Raw genomic sequence first — 21,183 nt, 5'->3', positions numbered from 1 at the left:
GATGAGGCCAGTCAGTGTTTTCGTTTGTCAGTTTGATGTGGGCAAGTGGGTCCTTAACAGGGGTGGTGCTGGATCAATGATGCTCTCTATTCAGTAATGGATACAGTAAACTTTTTTTTCTTAGAAAGTGGATCCAATTGAATCTGTTATTGGCACAAATGAGTAACTCTGAGAATTTGGGATGCAAACTTGCAGGACTTGAATAAACTTCTTACGTAATGTAGGCAGACACGGTCCACGGATATGTGATTAGTATACATTAGGCTACTCAGTGGACTATGATTTGATTCATTTGCACTTTACTGACACTTGTGTAAATTAATCCGGTAGTATCCACCTCATGAAGTAAATCGCACTGATATGGTAACGCTCGTGCTGTCTTTTGACATGGGGTCAGGTCAGGATGTAGAGCCCTCTTGTGGACTATTGAGATATAGCAGGAATGATACGACGCGTCATTACATCCACTCTCTGAGGAGGAGTGTGACTCTCAGACGCTGTTGTCCGAGCTGCGACTCTTCGTTTTGCTCTGGAGTTCTCTGGGAGGATGCAGACAGTAGAATACTGTCGCTTCTATCACTGTGATATGCAACAGTGTATACCACGATTTTACCATCTTTTTAACTGAAGAATGGGCTACTTTGCTACCTCAATTCTTTTTGGACACCAGGCATTCCTCTTCTGTTTATTTTCACAAGTGTGATTTTTTTTCTTTCGTTTTTTTTAAATGTTTCAGTGCGTCCTGTTCTGAAAATTAACTGATTAAATGTTCTGGCTCTTCCACTCTAGTGGTAGGGTATTTCTGTGACAAGCTAGTTGGTGACACATTCCATCAGTCGAAATCTGAAACATCGTTGTTGTCAAATAACAAGATGCAGGATACATTGATTGGAATCGCACTCTGAAATGTTCTTTATGGAGTTTCAAAATGCCATATTCTAATTTGAAGAACGAAAGCGATGATGGAATCTATTTTGAAACACTCAATGCGTCTTTTACGGACCAAATACTCCCAAACATCAGCAATACGACCTGCAGGAACATTGATATGGACGCTCAGATCATCGGGGTTGGAGTCTTTTTGTCTGTATTTATATTGGCGGCAATTGTGGGGAACATTTTGGTTATTCTTTCTGTGCTGTGCAATAGACACTTACAGACTGTGACAAACTTTTTCATTGTCAACTTGGCTATAGCAGATTTGCTATTGAGCATTATTGTGCTACCCTTTTCTGCGTCTTTGGAGGTCCTGGGATGCTGGGTTTTTGGTCGGATCTTCTGTAACATCTGGGCAGCCGTGGATGTGCTCTGCTGCACCGCATCTATCCTCAGTCTCTGTATAATTTCCATAGATAGGTACATCGGGGTTAAATACTGCTTAAAATACCCCACCATAATGACCGAGAAGAAAGCAGGGGTAATTTTGGTGGTCGTGTGGGTGTCTTCTATGGTCATCTCCATAGGACCTCTATTGGGATGGAAGGAACCGCCGCCTTTGGACGAGAGCATATGCCGCATCACTGAAGAGCCAGGTTATGCGCTCTTTTCCTCGCTCTTTTCTTTCTACCTCCCGCTCATGGTCATCCTAGTAATGTATTTCAGAGTCTATGTGGTGGCCCGAAGGACTACTAAGAGTTTAGAGGCGGGAGTCAAACGAGAAAGAAATAAGTCGATGGAAGTGGTGCTCCGGATACACTGTCGGAGTGTCCTGGAGGACACGCGCTCCGCTGGCTCCAAGAATAAAAATCACCCTTTCCGAAGTTCGCTGTCTGTGCGCTTGATGAAGTTCTCCAGAGAAAAAAAGGCTGCTAAAACTCTCGCTATCGTTGTTGGGATGTTCATTCTGTGTTGGCTACCGTTTTTCTTTGTTTTGCCACTGGGTAAGTGTCTGTCTTCTTTAGTAGGAGTTGATAGATTTGTTTCATGTCGGAATTATTAATTAACATTTCTCTACCATGCTTAATGCTGATTTTAAATAGTTGAAGTGTGAAGTTTAGAAAATTATGTTAAATAAATTGTTTTTTTAATTTAACACAATTGAGAAAGATCCGTTTGGCGGTTGTGAGTGCATGGCGTATTTCGTTGAAATGTGATGGCAATATAAAAAAAACGTATTCGTGTTTAAATCTGTATCTGAAATATGATATAGGCCTATATATGCCTCATCAAAGATGCTAGGAAAGCGTTCGACTCTAGCTCAGTGTCAAGCACCAAAAAGATCCTGCACTTTTATACCACATAGTGATTAGAATATCCAGTTAGTTATGTAAAAGTTAACTGCACAACTAAGGGATAATCCGTTTTCTTCGTAATCAGGCATATAGAAGTTAATCCATACATTTTGAATGCAGGAAGGGTAATGGTTAATGATTTGAATGGTTCTTACAATGTATAGGCTTACAGTCAGCTGTATGGAAATGCTGCAAAAGTGCATGGTCGAGGCAATATTTTATACCAACCAGTACCAGTACAGGTGGTACTCCTGTCCTTGTACACACAGCTGGACCTTTTGATGTCAAAACACGTCCAACTGCGTATTCCGAGAACTGTACATTGAACATGACCAAAGGTCAAATTCATAAACAACTAACAGTACATCAACACATACAGTACATGACACTCGCAACAGCATAGAGGCAACTGTCATTCAGGTCGTGCCTTAACACAGGAAAAAGACACTTTGAAATCATACGTCCAGAAAAGTGTTATTTTTTTGTCATTGCGGTTCATTGGAGGTTGACTCTTCAAATGTAGGACTCTCTCACTTCTCTTCTACAAGTCTTTTAAAGCTGAAATGGCCAAATGACTCTGGGATATCTTGTAATGCCCAACCACCCTAGCTACTCATTTAGCATGGCGGTACACACACAGGTGAAGTGCTTAAAGAGCACCAAGCATCCTCACCCAGCCAATGCTAATGACCAAAAATTGTCTTTAATGTGAAGATGGGGTTAGCTGTTATGAAGCGTAGCGCAATGAAATGCAACTATAATTATCTCTGGTAATGTGCTAGGGGAAGGGAAAACGAGGAAGACCAGACCCTGAAGAGCCATAATGATGAGAACACATCGAACACACATCCACTAACATCCACACCCACGCTCATAAGCGGAGACACTCGCATACGCGTAACCATACCCACACAGAAAATGCAGCACCACATCAACTTATCAGCTAGTACGGTACACACACATGCATGACAGCAAAACACAGATAATTGGCCACTGTTTCATTCATAGGAGCACACCCAATAGTGTTCTGACGTCAGCATCGTGTTCTTTTCTGAACAACTGAACAACCAAACTACAGTATAGGTTACTAAGACCGGGCTAAGAGATATGTGTGAAGGATTGGGAAAAGAATGTTCTCTACTGCTGCTTGGGGAGTGTAATAATGTAAATCACATAGTTTGAGAGATTTAGATCATGTGCTCTCACAATCATTATCTGGTGAAACTGACAACATGTATATTGGAGATTGCTCTTAAATGACATAATTGGGCAATACATTACATTAAAGTTACTTGAAATAACCTGTAACTAGCAATACCTATGGTAAAACATTGTAGATGCATAGGAATTTGTAAATAATTAAATGGTATCAAGTGTTAGTAGTGGGATAGCCTTTGCCACTGTACACTATTTGGTAATGATAGGTTTTTCAAAATGGTAAGAAGGTACAGTATAGGGGATTTTTTATTTATTTATTTATTATGTAGTATGTCCCTTTCCAATATATTCAACTAATGTGCAATATCATTATACTAGAAGCCAGTCCTTTATTTTAGCCCAATATGACAGCAGACCTTCATGGTACACACAAGACATAATCACAATTCAAAATCACCCAGAGCTTCTCTCTTGTGCCAAGTCTCCAGTCCTTTATTGTGATTGCCTGCACAGAGCATGACCGTTGGCTCAGCTGATAGCATCTCCTGGCCCTCTTTCAGGACGCACTCAGAGACGTGTGCTAGGCGATATACACCACCCCACCCCTCCATCCCTCCAACCCTCCAGTTGATCCCTCCCCCTCCTAAAATACCCAGTGATATCTCTATCCCCCGCACCTCTTCCTACATAGCTTTGCCGTAATTGCATAAAATGTTTTTAGTAAATTAAGTTCAGTAGACGTTACGCTAAATAGATACAATCCTTTTGCAAACCTCTCTCTGCCCTCCCCTCCTAATCCAATGATCTAAATCTCCAGTGCCCCAATCACGGCAGTGATTGCCGTTAAAGAGAATGTTTTCCATCTTTGTCTGAGCCACACACACGGCCACACGTTCCTGAGAAAGGGAAGGGAGGTGAAAAAGGGACAAAAGGGGAGGGAGGATGGTAAAGAGGGCTCAGTTCCAAACGTACAATCCTGCTGACTTTCTCTCCCTTTCTCTCTCCGTCTTTCCTTTTCCTTTCTGTCTCTGTCTCTGTGCTGTTTGAAACAATTGAGGCAGCCTTCACTGTGGGAAAAGGCCTGGGTACTTGATAGATCAACCTGGGATCAAACCACTCAAATGTTTGGCGGAGACCAAGTTTTGCCACAAGCAAAACACAAAGAGCATTTATCAAATGCCTGAGATGAATTACCCATCGACATGATGCAAACACAAGGTCAATCCAAGAGGCTCCGTCCACAATTCATATCAGGGATTTTGTTTGACACATCCCCGCCCCCCCCCCCCCACCCCCATACTCAAATCTGGTCAAAATGTCCCCCCAATATATTGATATAAAAATACAAATACAAATATAAATGTGGTATGCTAGGACAGGCAACCACGCCCCTTTTATGAAATTATCATTAAAAAATTTACTTGTCCCCCCCAATGTTGACTCCATGGCTACGGCCTTGGTTCATGTTATGGCAGAACTGAGACAAGCTGATGGCAGAAGACAAAGTTAATGAGCCGTCAAGCTTAGCATCTTGTTCCAAAAACATTGAGTCAAAGCTTGTTTCCAAAGCAGAAATAAGGAGGAAATGATCAATTAAGATCCTACAGCACAGCATCTGCCCCCTAATGATAATACCATCCCCAGAAGAAGTCATGCGTAGCGTCAGGTGACTGAAGGTTGAATAAACTGCAGTACCCTGGAGGCAAGACAAATATGAATTAATGCAATGTTGTTACCAATAGTTAGTAGACATGCATGTGGAATACTAAGCAGCTTAGAGATAACCTAAAACCTTCGACCAGAGGTGTTGGTTCAGTTGATCCAAATGGCGTCTGATGTTGGGAGAAGGACCTGAAACAAACTCCACCTGTGCTGAGGGAGCTTGATTCATGCTCTTTGCAAACTTGGGCTTGGAGCGTAACAAACTGCACTGCTCCACTAATATGTTTTCAGCTTTATTCCCATGCCACAGTGAATAGTCCCAAAGTGCTTCACCAGAACTACCGGGAGAGAAGGTTAAGCTTGAGGAAAAGGAAACAATTAGCTCTGAAAAACAAGGCAGATGATATCTTTAAAAGCATTTTTTTTTCTCTCATTCTCCATAGAACACTTTGAATGCTTTGGCTAGAAGTGAGAGGGAAACTGGCAGTTTATTTTTTATTGCTTTGAAAAAAAAACTTTTCGACTACTTATTTTTTGTCAATGCATGTATTGGATTTCAACATAAGAAGGCTTGACAATGACTCTCATTTAAATAGTGACCTTTTTTCAAATACAATACATCTGTTTTATGGATGAAAGGTTTTATCTTCTCTCTGGTTCCCGTCACCAAAGCTGACTCAGAATCTATCCTACGTTTTATCACAGCTGCGAATGATGAAATAGAAGAAATTATTCTCACGTCTGTAATTACCTAGCCAAATGGGGTGATGTCCATGCAGACTTGACAATGACTAAGTGAAATGTCAGTTTCCATTGAGGCAGTCGGGTGTCTTCTTGGCATTTCCTGACAACAACTGTCAAGTCAGGCTTGCCAGTGGGGTTGGACTCACGGCAAATGCCACCGACACGGTTGTGGTCTCCTGGCGACTTAGGGGAAGCCACTGGTGCCGGTTGTCCCACAGAGTTGAAAGGGAATGCCCAATCAGAGTTGCTATTTATAGTGATTCATCAAACCACTTTCTTAGAATGTCAATGATCCTCCACTGTGCTGTTGTGTGCTTCAGCCCTACAGACATCCATTCTTCCCCTGTCTGGACCCATGGTACAGCTGTTCCCCCACCTCATTCTGGAATGACATATAGATATAGGAAATACTTGGAAAAAAAACTTTGAAATAGTATCAAATAGATTTGAAAGATTCTTTAAATGACGTTCCGTCTTTACATTAATAATAACTGTTGCTATTCCAGTATACCTAGCTTAAGCTCCTAGATTTCCCAGATGCATCTGTGAGAGTGGTTACAAGCAGAGGTCGGTGTTAGTACAGTAGTAGGACCGTGTTTCACACAAGAGATATTACTCAATATATCTCCAAGAGTTAGCCTAGATACACAGCAGTGGTGTGTATTAGGCTCAGGCTTAGCTTAAGCTTAGCTCAGGCTTTGAATGTCAAATAGCCCGGACCAAGTCTGTGTCAGACCGATGTGTGACAAAGTACAAATATTTGCAGGGGGCACATCGCGTTAGCGGACTTTAAACGGTCCCTCTCTCCTTTCTACTCCTCTGTTGCAGCCGAGGGTTGGGTTACAAAGGGAAGGGGTGGAGAAGAGGTGGAGAGCATACCCAGCATGCCATCACAGTTGAGTGACAGAACGCCCGTCTGTGCATTCTAAACTTCTGATGCAAGGTGCACTCTTAAAGGCACAATATATCTCCGGATGGTAGCGCTCACACTTTAAAGTTTAACCCCCCACCTCTGTCATTGTCAAATACTTTATTAGTTGCTTGGAAGCAGACAGGGACTTTGGCACCCAGTTGTCTTACCTCGTACTGCAACCCTAGAAAAACCCCAGTTTTATAAACATTTCCAAAGGCTAGATGGAAAAGCTTGACTTAAAAAACATTAAAGACTCTGCTGATCTCTTAAAAGTGGCAGTAGGCACAATGAAATACAGTTTCCATTTCACGTCATTATGGTAACAACATTCAGGACGTCAAAGTGCTGAATAACTTGACCAACGCCTCAAGTTGGTCTAATATTGGAAAGAGTCACTTATGATGTCAACGCGCCAATGTGAATTAATACAAAGGAACCGGTACGATCCTTAATGGCCTGTCCTGATTCATGATTAGTCATGTCGATGCTGTATTAAATGAATCCCTTAGCTGGAGAGAGAAATGGAAGTTCTGACAGATGAGCCATGACTCATCCTGTCTGGCCCCGCAGGAGGATCAAAGCCAATCTTGAGTTGAGCAGGAGAGGGCAAAAAGGGGTAGTTTGTGTTTATACAACAAATCCAGACACACAAACACACACACACACAGCTCTGGACAAGTGACATGTTCAGGTTGAGGTTGAGCCTGTGTGTAGAGTACACATAAAAAACACCACAAACACATATGGGAGGGGGGAGGACGAGCGGTGGCCTCTTTAACGAACGGTGTCATCTCCAAGTACAGGACAGAGTTTATGATGAAAGAACAAAACACAGAATGTTCCCTAACAAGCACTGTCAAACAAACACAAAAAGCTTCCGTTGTGGAACGCTCGCCCGCCGCCTTGTTTTAACATTTCCTGTCTCCAAAGGTCCAGAACTTCCTGCTCCATCGGTGGGTCTCGGCCCATTGCAGGCACTCCCATTACCCATCTGTCCTTAAAGAACTGTCCTTTCATCTCCCAGACCAAATCACAGCCAATTACCTCTTCTCCGGCCGAGAGAAGGCCATTGTGATCCATCGTCGCATCATTAATACTTTCAAACACCTTCCTACTTTCCTTTCCCCTATGCGCCCTTTCTCCACTTGTGGGTGTCTTTCCTGCTATTTATAACTATGGTACTTTGATGACAGCACCTCTGAACCAATGAAAGGTGGAAAATTGCAAGCATGTCTGTGAAGGCTATGTATGTGTGTGAGAGAGTTAGTGTGTGTGTGGGAGAGAGAGAGAGAATGTGTGAGAGGACAACTATAATTTCTTTGGTCTGGCACAGGGTTAACACTATGAGGGAGTTCTTTGACAGAACTGTTAATTTTCACAAAAAACACATGCACTCTTGCAAAGCAAAATAACGACTCAAATAAAAAAAACTGCAATTCACATTTTAACAAACAATCTCTCTCTCCATCTCCCTGTAGGCTCTTTCTTCCCAGCCCTGAAGCCTTCTGACCCCGTGTTTAAGGTGATCTTCTGGCTGGGCTACTTTAACAGCTGCATCAACCCAATCATCTACCCCTGCTCCAGTAAAGAGTTCCAGCGAGCGTTCACTCGCCTCCTGAGGTGTCAGTGTCACCGGCGCCGGAGAGTCCTGCGTCGCTTCTATGACCAGCGCTGGCGGACCGCCGTCAAGGGCGCCACCAGTCGGGACCGCCGAGACAACTACCACCCCGGCTTCGCCATCCACGAGTCGTGCGGGAACCCTCTCTACTATAAGGGCAAAGGTCGCCCAATCAGCTTCAAGGGGTGGAGTCTGTTCTCACCACTGGACAAGTCCTCCTTCCAGCTCAGGGAGAAGATGAACAACCTGTCCAATAAGATCAAGGGGGGCCCAGTCAAAGGGACCACGCCCGCACTGGGACGGGCTGAGATTGACACCGTGTCCATGGGGATCTTCAACGACTGTGCCGAGCAGAGTAGCTACCAGATCTATGAGCTGTCAGAGTGTTATGGTCTAAAGGAGACTGATATTTAGAGACTTGAAATTGCCGTCCAATGATTTCTCACCTACCGGGGCCATGTGACCAACAAGAAATCTGCTGAGGAAATATGTCCACTGGAGAATAAAGTAAAGATTTTTCACAGTCATTGCCATCAAAGGGTTTCAGCCAGTTTCGGCAAATAGTCTCTTTGATCAAAGCACAAATTGGTCCAAAATATGATATCAAACCTCTGATGAAAGTTACAAGAGGATTTTTCTTTTTAGAAAGAGGGAAGCTTCCACTCTGAGGAAAAAATTATTTGAGATAAGCACTGTGGAAGTCACGCGTTAGAAAAGGTGTGTCAATATCTCGCTCTGGTCAAGATGAGCGTCTCAATGTTGAGAAGGATGGAGTGTTAAGCAGTGACTGTGGCCTTCAGTTATTTCAACCAGCTAAAAAAGCCAGCAGAACCACAAAGATACCACTTCTGACGCTCAATTTCCTAATGATTGACTGGCAGGAAGACAAGTTTTGCAGCACACCTTTAATGTAAATATGATATTTGCAGAGGGACTGACTTGAAGCTTTTGGACAATATTCGTTGTTGAAAATCTGACTAACCATAGCAACTGATTATGCAGTAATGAGAAAGACTAAACAGGGATGTCCTGACATGAGCTATCCATTACCTATGAATTTTCCCATTTAAACAGCACATGTTGAGCACTTCAGACAAACTGAATAACTATTGACAGATTATTCTTTTACCTGAGTTGGCCGTGTAAAAAGACACAGACGAAAGGTAATTTGCCTTTGAAAGGACCACTGCTGAGCTAAAACCATAAACCCCTCCAGGTGTCTTGTTAGCTTTGCCCCCCCAAAAAGGATTTTTGGTTTATTGTTTGCACTTGCTGATGTCATGATGTCTGTCACTGTCCAAAATAAAAAAGAGAAATTCCGATTTTGTAATTATTCTGTATCCCAGTGCTTTTTACTCTAACAATACAATATTGATTGACTTGTCTCTTAAAATGGGCCATTTGAAAAAAATCCTAACCCCCATTACGGAATCAGCCATTCAAGAATATTTTTACGGCAAAATTCTTGGCACATACCTGTCATTCCCAGCAGATGTCACTATTGATGGTGACTGTTTGAAAAATGCATGACTTATTCCTAATTTATAATGTATCAACACACAATATTGATTGATGATAAAGAAAGCGTTACACCATGGCTAACAACTGCACTTCCACAAAAGTATGAGATTACTCTCTGTCTTCTTGGGTTATCTGCTCATGAATATTGAGACAAAGAGAAGGAAATGTGCACTGCGAAAGTCAAAGATAAATCATAGTCTGAAGTATGACTCAAATGTTGGGTGTCGCTGCCAAATTCTGAACTGGAACACAAAAATGTCAGTAAGGAACAGCTTACTAAGTGGAGTCTCTGTTTTTCTCTAACTCTCTCTCTCTGTCTCTTTCTCTCCCTGTCTCTGTCCTTCCCTTTCTCTCTCTCTTTGTATCTCTGTAATTTTACATTTCTAAATGTGTTCTTATGTTTCTAAATGTATGTAAATCACTGAACCAAACTTGAGTCAGCTAATAAATGTTTGTTCAACGGTCTTTTATTAATACACATTTCTGACATCTCACGAAAAACAAATATGAACATTTTGTCTTTTAAAAGGAGTTCATCTTGTTCAGTAAGTTGGTTGTTTTTGGCTTAAGTTTTGCAGAAGCTGTGTTGTCATGCATGACAGTATGTTCTACTTCACATATTTCCGTATAGAAATTTTCAAAATGCTACTCATTTAATTAATAACATCCATTGAACCTAGACAGGAATGAAAAAACGTCAGTTTAATAGATCAGTCTCAAGTCAGCTAAACAGCAACAGTTGCGACAAAATTCCCTTATCAGGCAAGGAGCCAAGTCAGCAAACAAACAAGGAAACCGTGATACAAAGCAGTGCTCACACCGCGTCAACAGGTGCAAGTGGAGTCTGTCTAACAGTGTGTTGTTCAAGGTGTTGAGGAGAAGCTCTTCTGGGTTCTGGAGAGGACCAAACTGTCGAATTCTTCACTCCACTGTTGTGTCAAGCCAGCACTCTTTCGAATACCTTCCACATCCTTTTCCTCTTTCAAAAAACCCAACCCATGCAGCGTGATGCTTATCGTCCGATTAATTACACAGAACGGGAGAGGCTGAGCAGTATTTTTCCGCTACATTCCTACCAGACATTTTTAGCTGAGATCTGTTGAAGTCGAAGTTCTGTTCCATTTGAGCAGGTGGAGGTGGAGGCGGAGCTGATTTGAAGTAGAATCATTTCTGATGAAGCTACTTTTTATTCTACTTTCTCCTCTGTCTCTACCATCCGTACTACTGTAGGTGAAATTAAAAGAACAAGAAAGGTCCTGTGGCAAAGCAGAAGTTGTGCTTTGCTGCAATTTGTTGATTTGAGTGTGTGTGTGTGTTAGGGTGTTTGGGTGGGGATGTGTGGGGATGTGTGTGAATGTCTGGCTGCCAGGATGTCTGAGAGAGTTTGCTTCCTTTTGCAGAATGAGTAATCCACCTGTGATGCACACCCCGTGTGGGATGGTGTGTGTGTGTGTGTGTGTTTGTGTGTGCGTGTGTGTGTGTAGTGAATCTCTCTGAGGGTAAACATAAAGCACTCAGCAGGGTCTCACTCACAAGCTGGATGGATACCATAAATATATAGAGAAATATAATGGGTTGGTATTCTATTTGAAGTACATATTGTGAAAACATGGCTGTTTTCTTAACCATCTAACCAACCTCTTGATTTTGTTTTTAGATCGTTTTTTAGTTTCATGATCTGTTTCATGATCTGTTTTTCTGCTCTTTCAAAATGTGAGGTCACAGTGCAGGTGAGAAAGGTATTTACGAAGAGGTTTAGAGAGGACATCCTCAAACCATTGCATTTCCTTCCTCTTCTGCACATTGTTATCAAAACCCTTTTTTTATTCCTTTGCTCTCTCTCATTCACACATACACACACACACACATACACACTTTCTGGCCCAGTCTCCTGAGGTTCATTCTCTCCCATATTATTCTTACTTGCCATGGCTGGACGGACTGGTGCCAGTGTGTGACCCCGTCTGTTCAGCTAAAGGCACTAATCATTTCATAAGCACGGTTTAATCAAAACATAACCATATTTCACATTCTATTTTGGCTCCAGCTATTTCCTCCATCAAATATAGTCTTGTAATCACGTTGTAGAGGACAATTAAAACAATCACAGCTTGTAATACAAACACAAACAATATGTGCATAGGCAGCTAGGTTGTGTGGCTAATTTAGGGCAATAAAGCCTCACAGTTCTTTAAATATTGGATCCAAATCCAATTTGCTTGTTATTAAAAGTAAAAGCTTCCTACTTCAATCGAAATCCAGGAAGTGCTCTGTACAATGATGACTTAAACAGAGTATATTAATTTAATTAAAGGTTATACTTTCTTGTATAGGCCTGTTCATAATTTCAGCCAATAAAGAATACACAATGTGCCCAGAACAGTAGCAGCCATTTAGGACAAAGTGCAAACAAGCCGACATGACATACATTTATTTTGGAACATTGAGGCTTTTATACAAAGCAACACTGACAATGTATTTATTTACAAAGCTAGAACAACATTTACTTGAGGGCATTCACATTTTTGCCTTGGCAATGCTGACCCAAATTGTGTGTTTATTTGCACGCTGTCATTTGGGCTTCCGGGTTTCCATTATGTTCATTTCCACCCTTTTTAACCATCAAACAGAAAGTTTCTTTCACATTGTTGATGTGAATATGTCTTTCAAAAACTTGATCATTGAACAAACATGATCCCTTTGGATAACCAAATTTACTGCACACAGTTCAAGTTGAAAGTGTAAACCATCTTTGTAAGAGACAAACGTCCGTAGCTAAAGGTTGTTTTGGTTTGCCCTGAACCATCTTCAGTACTGTGAACTGCATTTGAACAATCTTGGGTAACTTTAAAATTGTGTTTTTAAACCTTGTAAAATACCTTTTTCTACCTAGTTCTTTGCACTATTGGTTCTCAGTGCGTTCGTTGGCATCTCTCCTAGAGTGTGATAGGTCCATACCGGCTGAAGTCCCGGGCAGGCAGAGCCTACAGCCCATGATCATGAGGAACGCCCTCCGGAAGGAGCGATTAAAGAACCCGTAGAGGAAGGGATTGAGGGAGGAGTTGACGTAGCCCAACCAAAGGAAGATGTCCCAGATCACCTCCGCGGTGGAGTAGTTGATGAACGGATCCACGATGTTGACGGTGAAGAAGGGCACCCAGAAGAGGAGGAAGACCCCCATGATGATCCCAAGGGTCTTAGCAGCCTTCCTCTCCCTCCTCATGGCGTTGCGGTGCCTCTGCTTCTTGCTGGAGTCCTTTCCCACTCCAGACGCCATCTGGCTCTCCATGGCGCTGATCTGCATGGCCTGCCTCTTAGCTGCCTTGTAGATCTTCCAGTAGGCCACGAGCATGATGGCCATGGGGAGGTAGAAGGCCACCAGGGAGGCCATAACAGCGTACACACGGTTGACTAGGAAGATGCACACGTCAGGGGGGAGGGGGATATCCACGCCGACCATGTGGAGACCTAACAGGATGGGGCCAAAGGAGATGAGGATGGGTACTACCCAGCATATCACAATGAGCATCACCACACGGCTCTGGGACATCTTGAGGGAGTAGACCAGCGGGTTACAGACGGCGTAGTAGCGGTCGAAGGCGATGCAGCTAAGGTGGAATATCGAGGCGGTGCAAAGCATGACATCCAGACTGGAGTGGAGCTTGCAGAAGAGGGTGCCGAAGAGCCAGCAGCCCTCCACTGTCCGCACCATGCTGTAGGGCATCACCACCAAGCCCACGAGGCAGTCTGCCACAGCTAGCGACATCACAAAGGAGTTAGTGGGCGACTGTAGCTGCTTGAAGTAGGCAATTGCGAGCACCACCAGGAAGTTTCCCACCACCGTACAGACGATGCCCACCGTAAGGAAGGCGTACAGTGCCACGCGGAAGGCCCGGTGCCTTGAGCGGCCGCACAAATTCGAGTCGTTCAGGAGAGAAGCGTTCCCTTCCCCCAGCCAGCCCAGGCTGCTGTTATCCATGGCTTGATCTAGATCTGTCGAAACACAAGGAAGTACACGTGGTCATTAATGAGGCTTTTGCCTAAGAAGCATTTGGTGAGCGGTTTCAAAGTACCCCCGTTTGTTTAAAAAGCCTCATTGAAGTTTATTTGGATGCTCAAGTAACTCTAGAAAGCATGCAAACCACCCAGAATTTGGTCTCTGATAAGGTTCTGAGGTACTTCCTCATTCGGTAAATACCCAGTATGTGTGTTTTAGCTTGATTATCCAGCTGTTTGCTCTGTGGCGCTCAACCCTAACTGGGCTGCAATCTATCCATGGCCTCAACTGGACTCAATGAGAAAAACCAGAACCCCTCTTGAGTTTATTTACACACCTCACTAACCTGATGAGAATGACAAACAAAAATCTTTGGCGTGTCTCATCTGAATGAGGCCAAAACAACCCAAATAGAGAGCTACATGGTTTATAAGGACTTGGAGGAGGCTGCTGGTGGCAGTCATTTTGGAATATTGACAACCATAATAAAGATATTTGACCTGTTCCTGGGTTAAGTCTCCCAGGGGAAGACTTAAGAAATTCTCTCATGGGTAAGCTGTCATTAGTTCTCTTGGAGTAGAACTTGTCTGGCTCGCAACATCATGAAAAACTGACAGGCAGAACGTCTTCCACTGCCAGTGGGGAGCTAACACAAAGCTCTGGTTTTCTCCTTGAATACAGCATGGTGAGAATTTTACTTTTCATGTGGCTTGTTCTGAAAGGTAAGAAGTGCCTACTAAAGAAGGATTGTTGGGGCACCTTGGTGGCTCACAAAGTAGAATGCGTACCAGCTTCAGACGAGGCCCTAACATAATGGCCCAGGTTCAACTCAGTTTGGGCCAATTCTGCAAACCTCTCCCACTCCCTCTCCCATACATTTCCTGACTATCTGTGTCCAATAAAGCCATAAAAGGCCAAATCTTAAAAATAAAAAGAAGAATTATACGACAAAACAACAAGGTTCTCTGAGCTGTTGCGACAGTGGGGTTGCTGTTGCACGCTTCACAAACTCTTTAGATTTCTTTTGAGGGACGGTGTGATGACTCAGATCAGCGGAACAAGTGTTACTCCAACTGTGATAGAAGCAGCTGAGGGGTGGAGAGCCGAAATCAGAAGCAGCATAGAAAGATGTTATACTTGAGTAAGAATGGCTTTTAATGAGCACCGAAGGGACTGTGCACTTGTGCAGAGACGTGGGGTTTGGTAGAACAGAGTGACGTGTCAGTCCTTGTCCCATGTCCATGTCAGTCATAGTCCTCATTGTCATCATCATTGTCAACATACTCCTCGGAATTGTACTGATCTTCATCACCCTCATCATCAACAACGCAAATGGCTGTAGTCTCTAGGCAGACTGCTCTTTTTCTCCATGCACACAATCACACATCACTGCATCCATCCAAGTATACGTGGTTTTCCTCTTTCCCTTTGAATCCCTTTCTTCACACTTGCCAGGAAAAACGACACAAAACCTGTGGAAAACACCGACCTTGTGGTGTAATGGCAGGTCGACCCAATTCTATCAGACATCTCACATCATCATTTCTATAAATATTTATACTGACACTGAATTTTCAAATCAGTCCTCACCCAATAACCTACTTGCATTAGGTGTGTAATGATTTGAATAGAGCTCACAATGTGACACTAAGAATGTCCATTTAAATGTTTACAGTGCTACAAGTTTACACTGTGGACATGTCATATTCAGTCAGTAAATCATTAGGTTGTATTCAGAGAAAAAATGCAAGTCTCGTGTAAAAGGTGTGTGGAAATGTGAGGAAACTCTAGTCTCCCAGATGTGCTTGAGCTTGAAAACCGGTCAGATATACAACAACTCACTTGGCGGAATTGTCTTTGTTGTTTCAGACGGAATGATCCAAGGAGTCTAGGACAAAGGTTCAAAGGTCGGTATCTAATCTCAGAGTTCATCACAATGCTATTAGAGAAAAATTTGTGCTCTTCTACAAGCTTGTCAACGCCTCACTGACCCACCCCGACTTCCCCTCCACTCCCACCCCCAGCTTCTGTTTGACCCACCATCTTAACCTTGCCAGGACAGTGAACGAGGGCTTATTAAGAACAAGCTGCACTGTCTGTGCAGGCAGACACACACACATCCCTGTCATGGAGAACACCATCAACGCTCAAACCATGGGCCGTGCTGTTTTTTCAGCTTGAAATGGTCTCTTTGTGTATGCATGTGTGTGTGTATGTCTCTATGCAGCTGCTGACCTGGGTGGACGTATGTCTGTCTGGGTGTCTGCATCTGAAAATCTGGCTAAACCTCAATAGAAAAAGGTTAATCCATCAAATCTAATATATTGAAATAAAATGAAATGCTCATGATCCCAGTTCTGCATTCAACAGTCAACTCATGAGTGGACGTCCAGAGACAAATACTGTAGCTGCCCTGACTGAGAATGTTCTCTCTTCTTTCAAGTTCACTCTTCTTATCTTATTCTGAGAAGGACTAACAGCAACCCCCCCCCACCCCCACTCCCCTTCAATTTTGACAGTATCCAAAATAAGCAAATGATCAGAGTCAATCTGGTGATTCATACCACTAGTAGACTCCAGCTATGTTTTGACTTCACTTTCTAGGAATTAGGAGCAGGGTCGTAGCTTGGGCTTGTCGCATAGCATATTTTTCAGTATTAAACTGTACAGTTCAGCAGTTCCCCATATGTCATTTCCTGAGGGTAGTATCACCAACTCTCTTATCAACATGTTAGCATATGGCCTCAGCAAAAACTGGAAAAGCTTCAAGCCTTTTATTAAAAGTACTTATCAAAACTGACTTGTGGAAATGTGTTTTTGAATGGTAATTCTATATGATGCTGAAAATGTGCAGATAAGTAATTAATCTACGTCCATGTGGAATACAGTATGTGTTTGGCTGGTGCACATGTGATTGTATAGATAAATTGTGGCGCAGGTATAAATGTTGGAATGTTTGTCTTTTAAACAAAGCAAGACAAAGACAACACTGGTTGGTGAACATTTGATGGATACGCAGAACAACACACAGGTAGGCTATACCTTTTTACAGCCAACTTTAAGACCCCCCGAGTTTAGAATTCATCAATCCTTTATCTAAAATATAAATCCCATTATTTCCATTCATGAACAACATATTCTGCTTGATCTTTGAATGTTGTTTTTCAATCACAAAGTGCAAAGTATACAGCTTTTAACCCCTTACAACTAAAGAGTACACAATGGAAAACACAGTACTAACCTATGAGTGAGAGTGCTGTTCCACATCTCCTTTCCCCAAACCACACTTCAAGGCATAGGTGTATGGTCCCCTTCTGTGTCTCTCCGTTTGAGATGGAGAGAGAAATATGGGAGTACGAGAAAGACTGAGCAGGGGTCTCTAATAAATGCATGCAACACTAATCACGTGAAACAAAAACAGTCGTCTGTTATCGTATGCTGAGGGGAGGGGGATATACAAATGTGTGTCCACGTCTGTGTGTGATGTGCGTGTGTTTGTGTGTGTGTGTGTGTGTGTGTGTGTAAGACGGTGAAAGGATAGACAAGGTTTGGTGTTTTAATGTTAAAGCCTTCATCCTATGGCTTATTTAGAGTAAAACTCTCATATTCTCATAATCTCATTTCAGCACCAACTGCTGCAACATACTACATAAAATCCACTAAACAGAAATGCAATACTGTCCCTTTAAAGTAAAACCCATCTACCTCACTTCACGAATGACTAATTATTCAGCCATCGTGGAGTCAAGAGAAGGAGATTAGAGAATGAAGTGTCCTCAGACTTTCAGGATGGAACCCATCAATCTGAGTGCAAATGTTCGTTTGCCTGTGAGCCACAGCACCAGCTTTGATCCACCAACATTCAATCTCCTACAAAGCACCACTCTGGTAAATAAGGACTGTTATGTAGAAACCTCTGTCCCTAGGGTGACTCTGAAAGAATAAGTTCAGAGTAAAAATCCTTTTCAGTTCAGAAATAACTATTTTGGTTTTCATTTAGCATCTTTTGGGGGTTCTAACTAATCTGAAAAGGATTCTCAGCGTGACCTTCCTTATCTACAAACTGTGGACTTGTGAAATTCTTCTCGTTTGGGTGTCAGACAAGCCAAATTGACAAAAACACATCACAGTTCTGTGTAAATGGGGAGAGGGTAGGGTGCTAATACACAAGTATACACTTCGGAGGGAAAAAAATGGGAAACTGCTCAGGGACAAGCACGCTCGCTCCCTCATTTCCTTTAATTTAAGACAAGTGTGCATCAGAGCCTGGCAGGATCGCTGGCTGTTCTGAATACCTTGAGCCCGTACCAGGGACCACTGACTGTCCCTCAAGAGCAGCCAGGTTGCGTTTTAATTAAACATGGGGGGGGTTTTAATGAGGTCTGGGATAAAAGGCTGGGGCTTGCTCGACTAGTGTTTTTCCAGACTTGTCATTCATATGTGTAATGCGAGTGTCGAGAAGCAAGGAGAAATGACAGGGGCTTCACATCTGCGCTTTTGTTTTCAAAATTTTTTTTTTTTTTTACAAAGGAAGAGGAGGGGATGGATTCCTGGGTGATGCGTTACATTAACTCAAGGGGCAATCATGAGTGCAGGTTTAATGGGGAACATGATCACGCATATCATTAGTGGTCGGGAGCAAACGTTGGCTGTTAACAGATGAAACATGTTTTTGAAAATGTTTTTTCGTCTGTGTTTGCGGGGGAATTGGATGCAAATGATTAAATAATGTAAATTGCTTACCTCAATGAATACAAAAATATATTTTCAGTTTTTGGAGTCTTTGTTTTCTTGAAGCTATTTTTTGGTGTCATCGGGTGTCTGACCTCGGTGGAATCAGGACAGAGCAGTTGCATGACATGACAGAAATGTATCGTCTTTCAAATGAATTAAATTACATTACATTTACATTTACATTACATTACATTAACTTTTTTCTACCTTCTCCACCCTTCTTAACCCACCTCCCCCACCCCCTCCCTCCACCCTGACAGCAGACGACTTCTCCTCTTTCTTTGAGAAAAAAGTCGCCGACATTAGCAGTCGGTTCCCTAAACCCACCCTTCCTACCCCCTCACCCTCCATTTCTGACCCAACTAAATGTCTAAACTCCTTCTCTCCCCTGTCCGAGGCAGAGCTCTCTGACCTCATTCTCTCTCATCGCCCCACCTCCTGTCCCCTTGATCCTGTCCCCTCCCCTCTCTTTCAAACCATCTCCCCCTCTATCATAACTTTTCTGCTCCATGTTCTAAACTCCTCTCTTACCTCTGGCACCTTCCCCTCTGCCTTCAAACAGGCCAGAGTTACCCCTTTACTCAAAAAACCCTCCCTTAACCCTGCCGTCCTCCAGAACTACAGACCGGTATCATTGTTGCCCTTCTTTTCTAAAACAATTGAACGTGCTGTATCTAACCAACTGTCTAACTTCCTTTCTCAGAACAAACTGCTCGACCCCAACCAATCGGGCTTCAAGACCGGCCACTCCACAGAGACTGCCCTCCTTTCAGTCACCACTGCCCTCCAGTCTGCCAGAGCGGCTTCCAGGTCATCCGTCATCATTCTGCTGGACCTTTCTGCGGCGTTTGATACGGTTAACCACCAGATCCTGCTCTCCAGACTTTCTGAGATGGGCATCACTGGCACTGCACTCCAGTGGATCTCATCCTACCTGTCGGGAAGATCCTACCAGGTCTCCTGGGGAGGCAAACTGTCAGGCCCACGCCAGCTCTCCACTGGTGTCCCACAGGGCTCCGTCCTTGGTCCCCTCCTCTTCTCTCTGTACACCACCTCACTTGGACCAATCATCACCTCCCATGGCTTCTCCTACCACTGCTACGCTGACGACACGCAGCTGTACCTGTCATTCCCTCCGACCGATCCGGGGATCTCAGCTAGGATTGAGGCCTGCCTCGCAGACATCTCCGCCTGGATGACTGAGCACCATCTCCAGCTGAACCTTGCCAAAACAGAACTTCTCATCATCCCGGCCAAACCCTCCATCTCCCATGACTTCTCAATCACCCTGGGATCTGCGACGGTGACCCCCTCATCCTCTGCCAGGAACCTTGGGGTGACCATGGACAACGAGCTCTCCCTCACGGCCCACATTGCTGCGGTCTCCCGGTCGTGTAGATTCACCCTCTACAACATCCGGAAGATCAGGAGATACCTGTCTGAGCACTCCACCCAGCTGCTTGTCCAAGCACTTGTCCTCTCCAAGTTGGACTACTGCAACTCGCTGCTCGCCGGTCTCCCATCATGCGCAACCCGCCCTCTTCAGAGAATTCAGAACGCAGCGGCCCGTCTGGTCTACAATCTACCCAGACGCTCCCACGTTACCCCGCTCCTCATCTCCCTCCACTGGCTACCCATAACGGCCCGCATCAGATTCAAGACCCTGGTACTGACCTTCCGAGCAGTGAATGGAACTGCGCCCGACTACATCAAGTCTCTCCTGCAGCCTTACACCCCCACCCGCCACCTACGGTCTTCTTCAGACAACCGCCTGGTGGTCCCACCTCTCAAGACCGCCCGGTCCCAGCACAGGCTCTTCTCCTGCCTGGCACCCCAGTGGTGGAATCAACTCCCCACCTCCATCAGAGACACGGACTGTCTCTCCACCTTCAAGAGAAGGCTCAAGACGCACTTGTTCCGGGAGTACAATGGTACTTAGGAATGGTTTGCTGAATCCAACGCTAGTTTCCTCAAGGTTCACAATGACTCTTGCTTAGACTGTTGCTCTTGTTGGTTAGTGGTAGCTGATTTAAACTGTTGTATTCTTCTTTTTTAGTTAATCCTATTTTTATTGCTTTCCTACAGGTACACCTGCACTTAGAGATCAATGTTGTGTAATTTTAACTTGTTTAACTACATGCTCTTATGGTTTCTTCCCTTTAGCACTATTTTTTGGTTGTCCACAATATGTACTTCTTGTTTTTGACTACCCGCAATGCTGTGGGGCTATCTTGTTGTTATTTCAGTGACCTATGCACTTTGTGAAGCTCTCTCTTGGAAGTCGCTTTGGACAAAAGCGTCTGCTAAATGAATAAATGTAATGTAAATGAATTAAATTGCCACTTACTTCTGAAGCCAGGTCATCCCCCAACATATGGCCTGTCATTGACTCTCTCAAGTTAAAGAGGGATGGTTCTGGACCTACCATTTAATCTCCTTTAACACCACACAATGGCAGAATTACCTCAAATTTGAAGAGTAAAGACCTTTTAGGTGTAGAGTGTTTGCAGCATGTCCAGATATAGGTCCATCAGGGCAGATATATGACTTGCCTCCACTGCTCCACAGCCCCCGACTCACTATGGCTGGGTTAGCTGTAACCAGG

The 21,183-nt window shown here is 43.7% G+C and overlaps 2 protein-coding genes across 2 annotated transcripts; one reads left to right on the top strand and one right to left on the bottom strand.

Annotated features, from left to right (window-relative positions):
- Positions 1 to 487: 487 nt before the first annotated feature.
- adra1d (adrenoceptor alpha 1D) lies at positions 488 to 10,388 on the top strand. The gene is made up of 2 exons (XM_047045635.1): positions 488 to 1,880; positions 8,187 to 10,388. Exons 1-2 carry the CDS (start codon positions 929 to 931, stop codon positions 8,738 to 8,740), a joined length of 1,506 nt encoding a protein of 501 aa, XP_046901591.1. The 5' UTR covers positions 488 to 928; the 3' UTR covers positions 8,741 to 10,388.
- Positions 10,389 to 10,397: 9 nt separating this feature from the next.
- Positions 10,398 to 17,265, bottom strand: LOC124484637 (trace amine-associated receptor 1). The gene is made up of 2 exons (XM_047045637.1): positions 17,086 to 17,265; positions 10,398 to 13,840 (listed from the first exon to the last, which is right to left on the bottom strand). Exons 1-2 carry the CDS (start codon positions 17,234 to 17,236, stop codon positions 12,750 to 12,752), a joined length of 1,242 nt encoding a protein of 413 aa, XP_046901593.1. The 5' UTR covers positions 17,237 to 17,265; the 3' UTR covers positions 10,398 to 12,749.
- Positions 17,266 to 21,183: the final 3,918 nt, after the last annotated feature.

The sequence above is a fragment of the Hypomesus transpacificus genome, chromosome 22 (assembly GCF_021917145.1).
Source record: "Hypomesus transpacificus isolate Combined female chromosome 22, fHypTra1, whole genome shotgun sequence".
NCBI classification, from domain to species: Eukaryota; Metazoa; Chordata; class Actinopteri; order Osmeriformes; family Osmeridae; genus Hypomesus; species Hypomesus transpacificus.
Note: the sequence above shows the minus strand (reverse complement) of the source record. Positions and strands in the feature narration are given on the sequence as shown.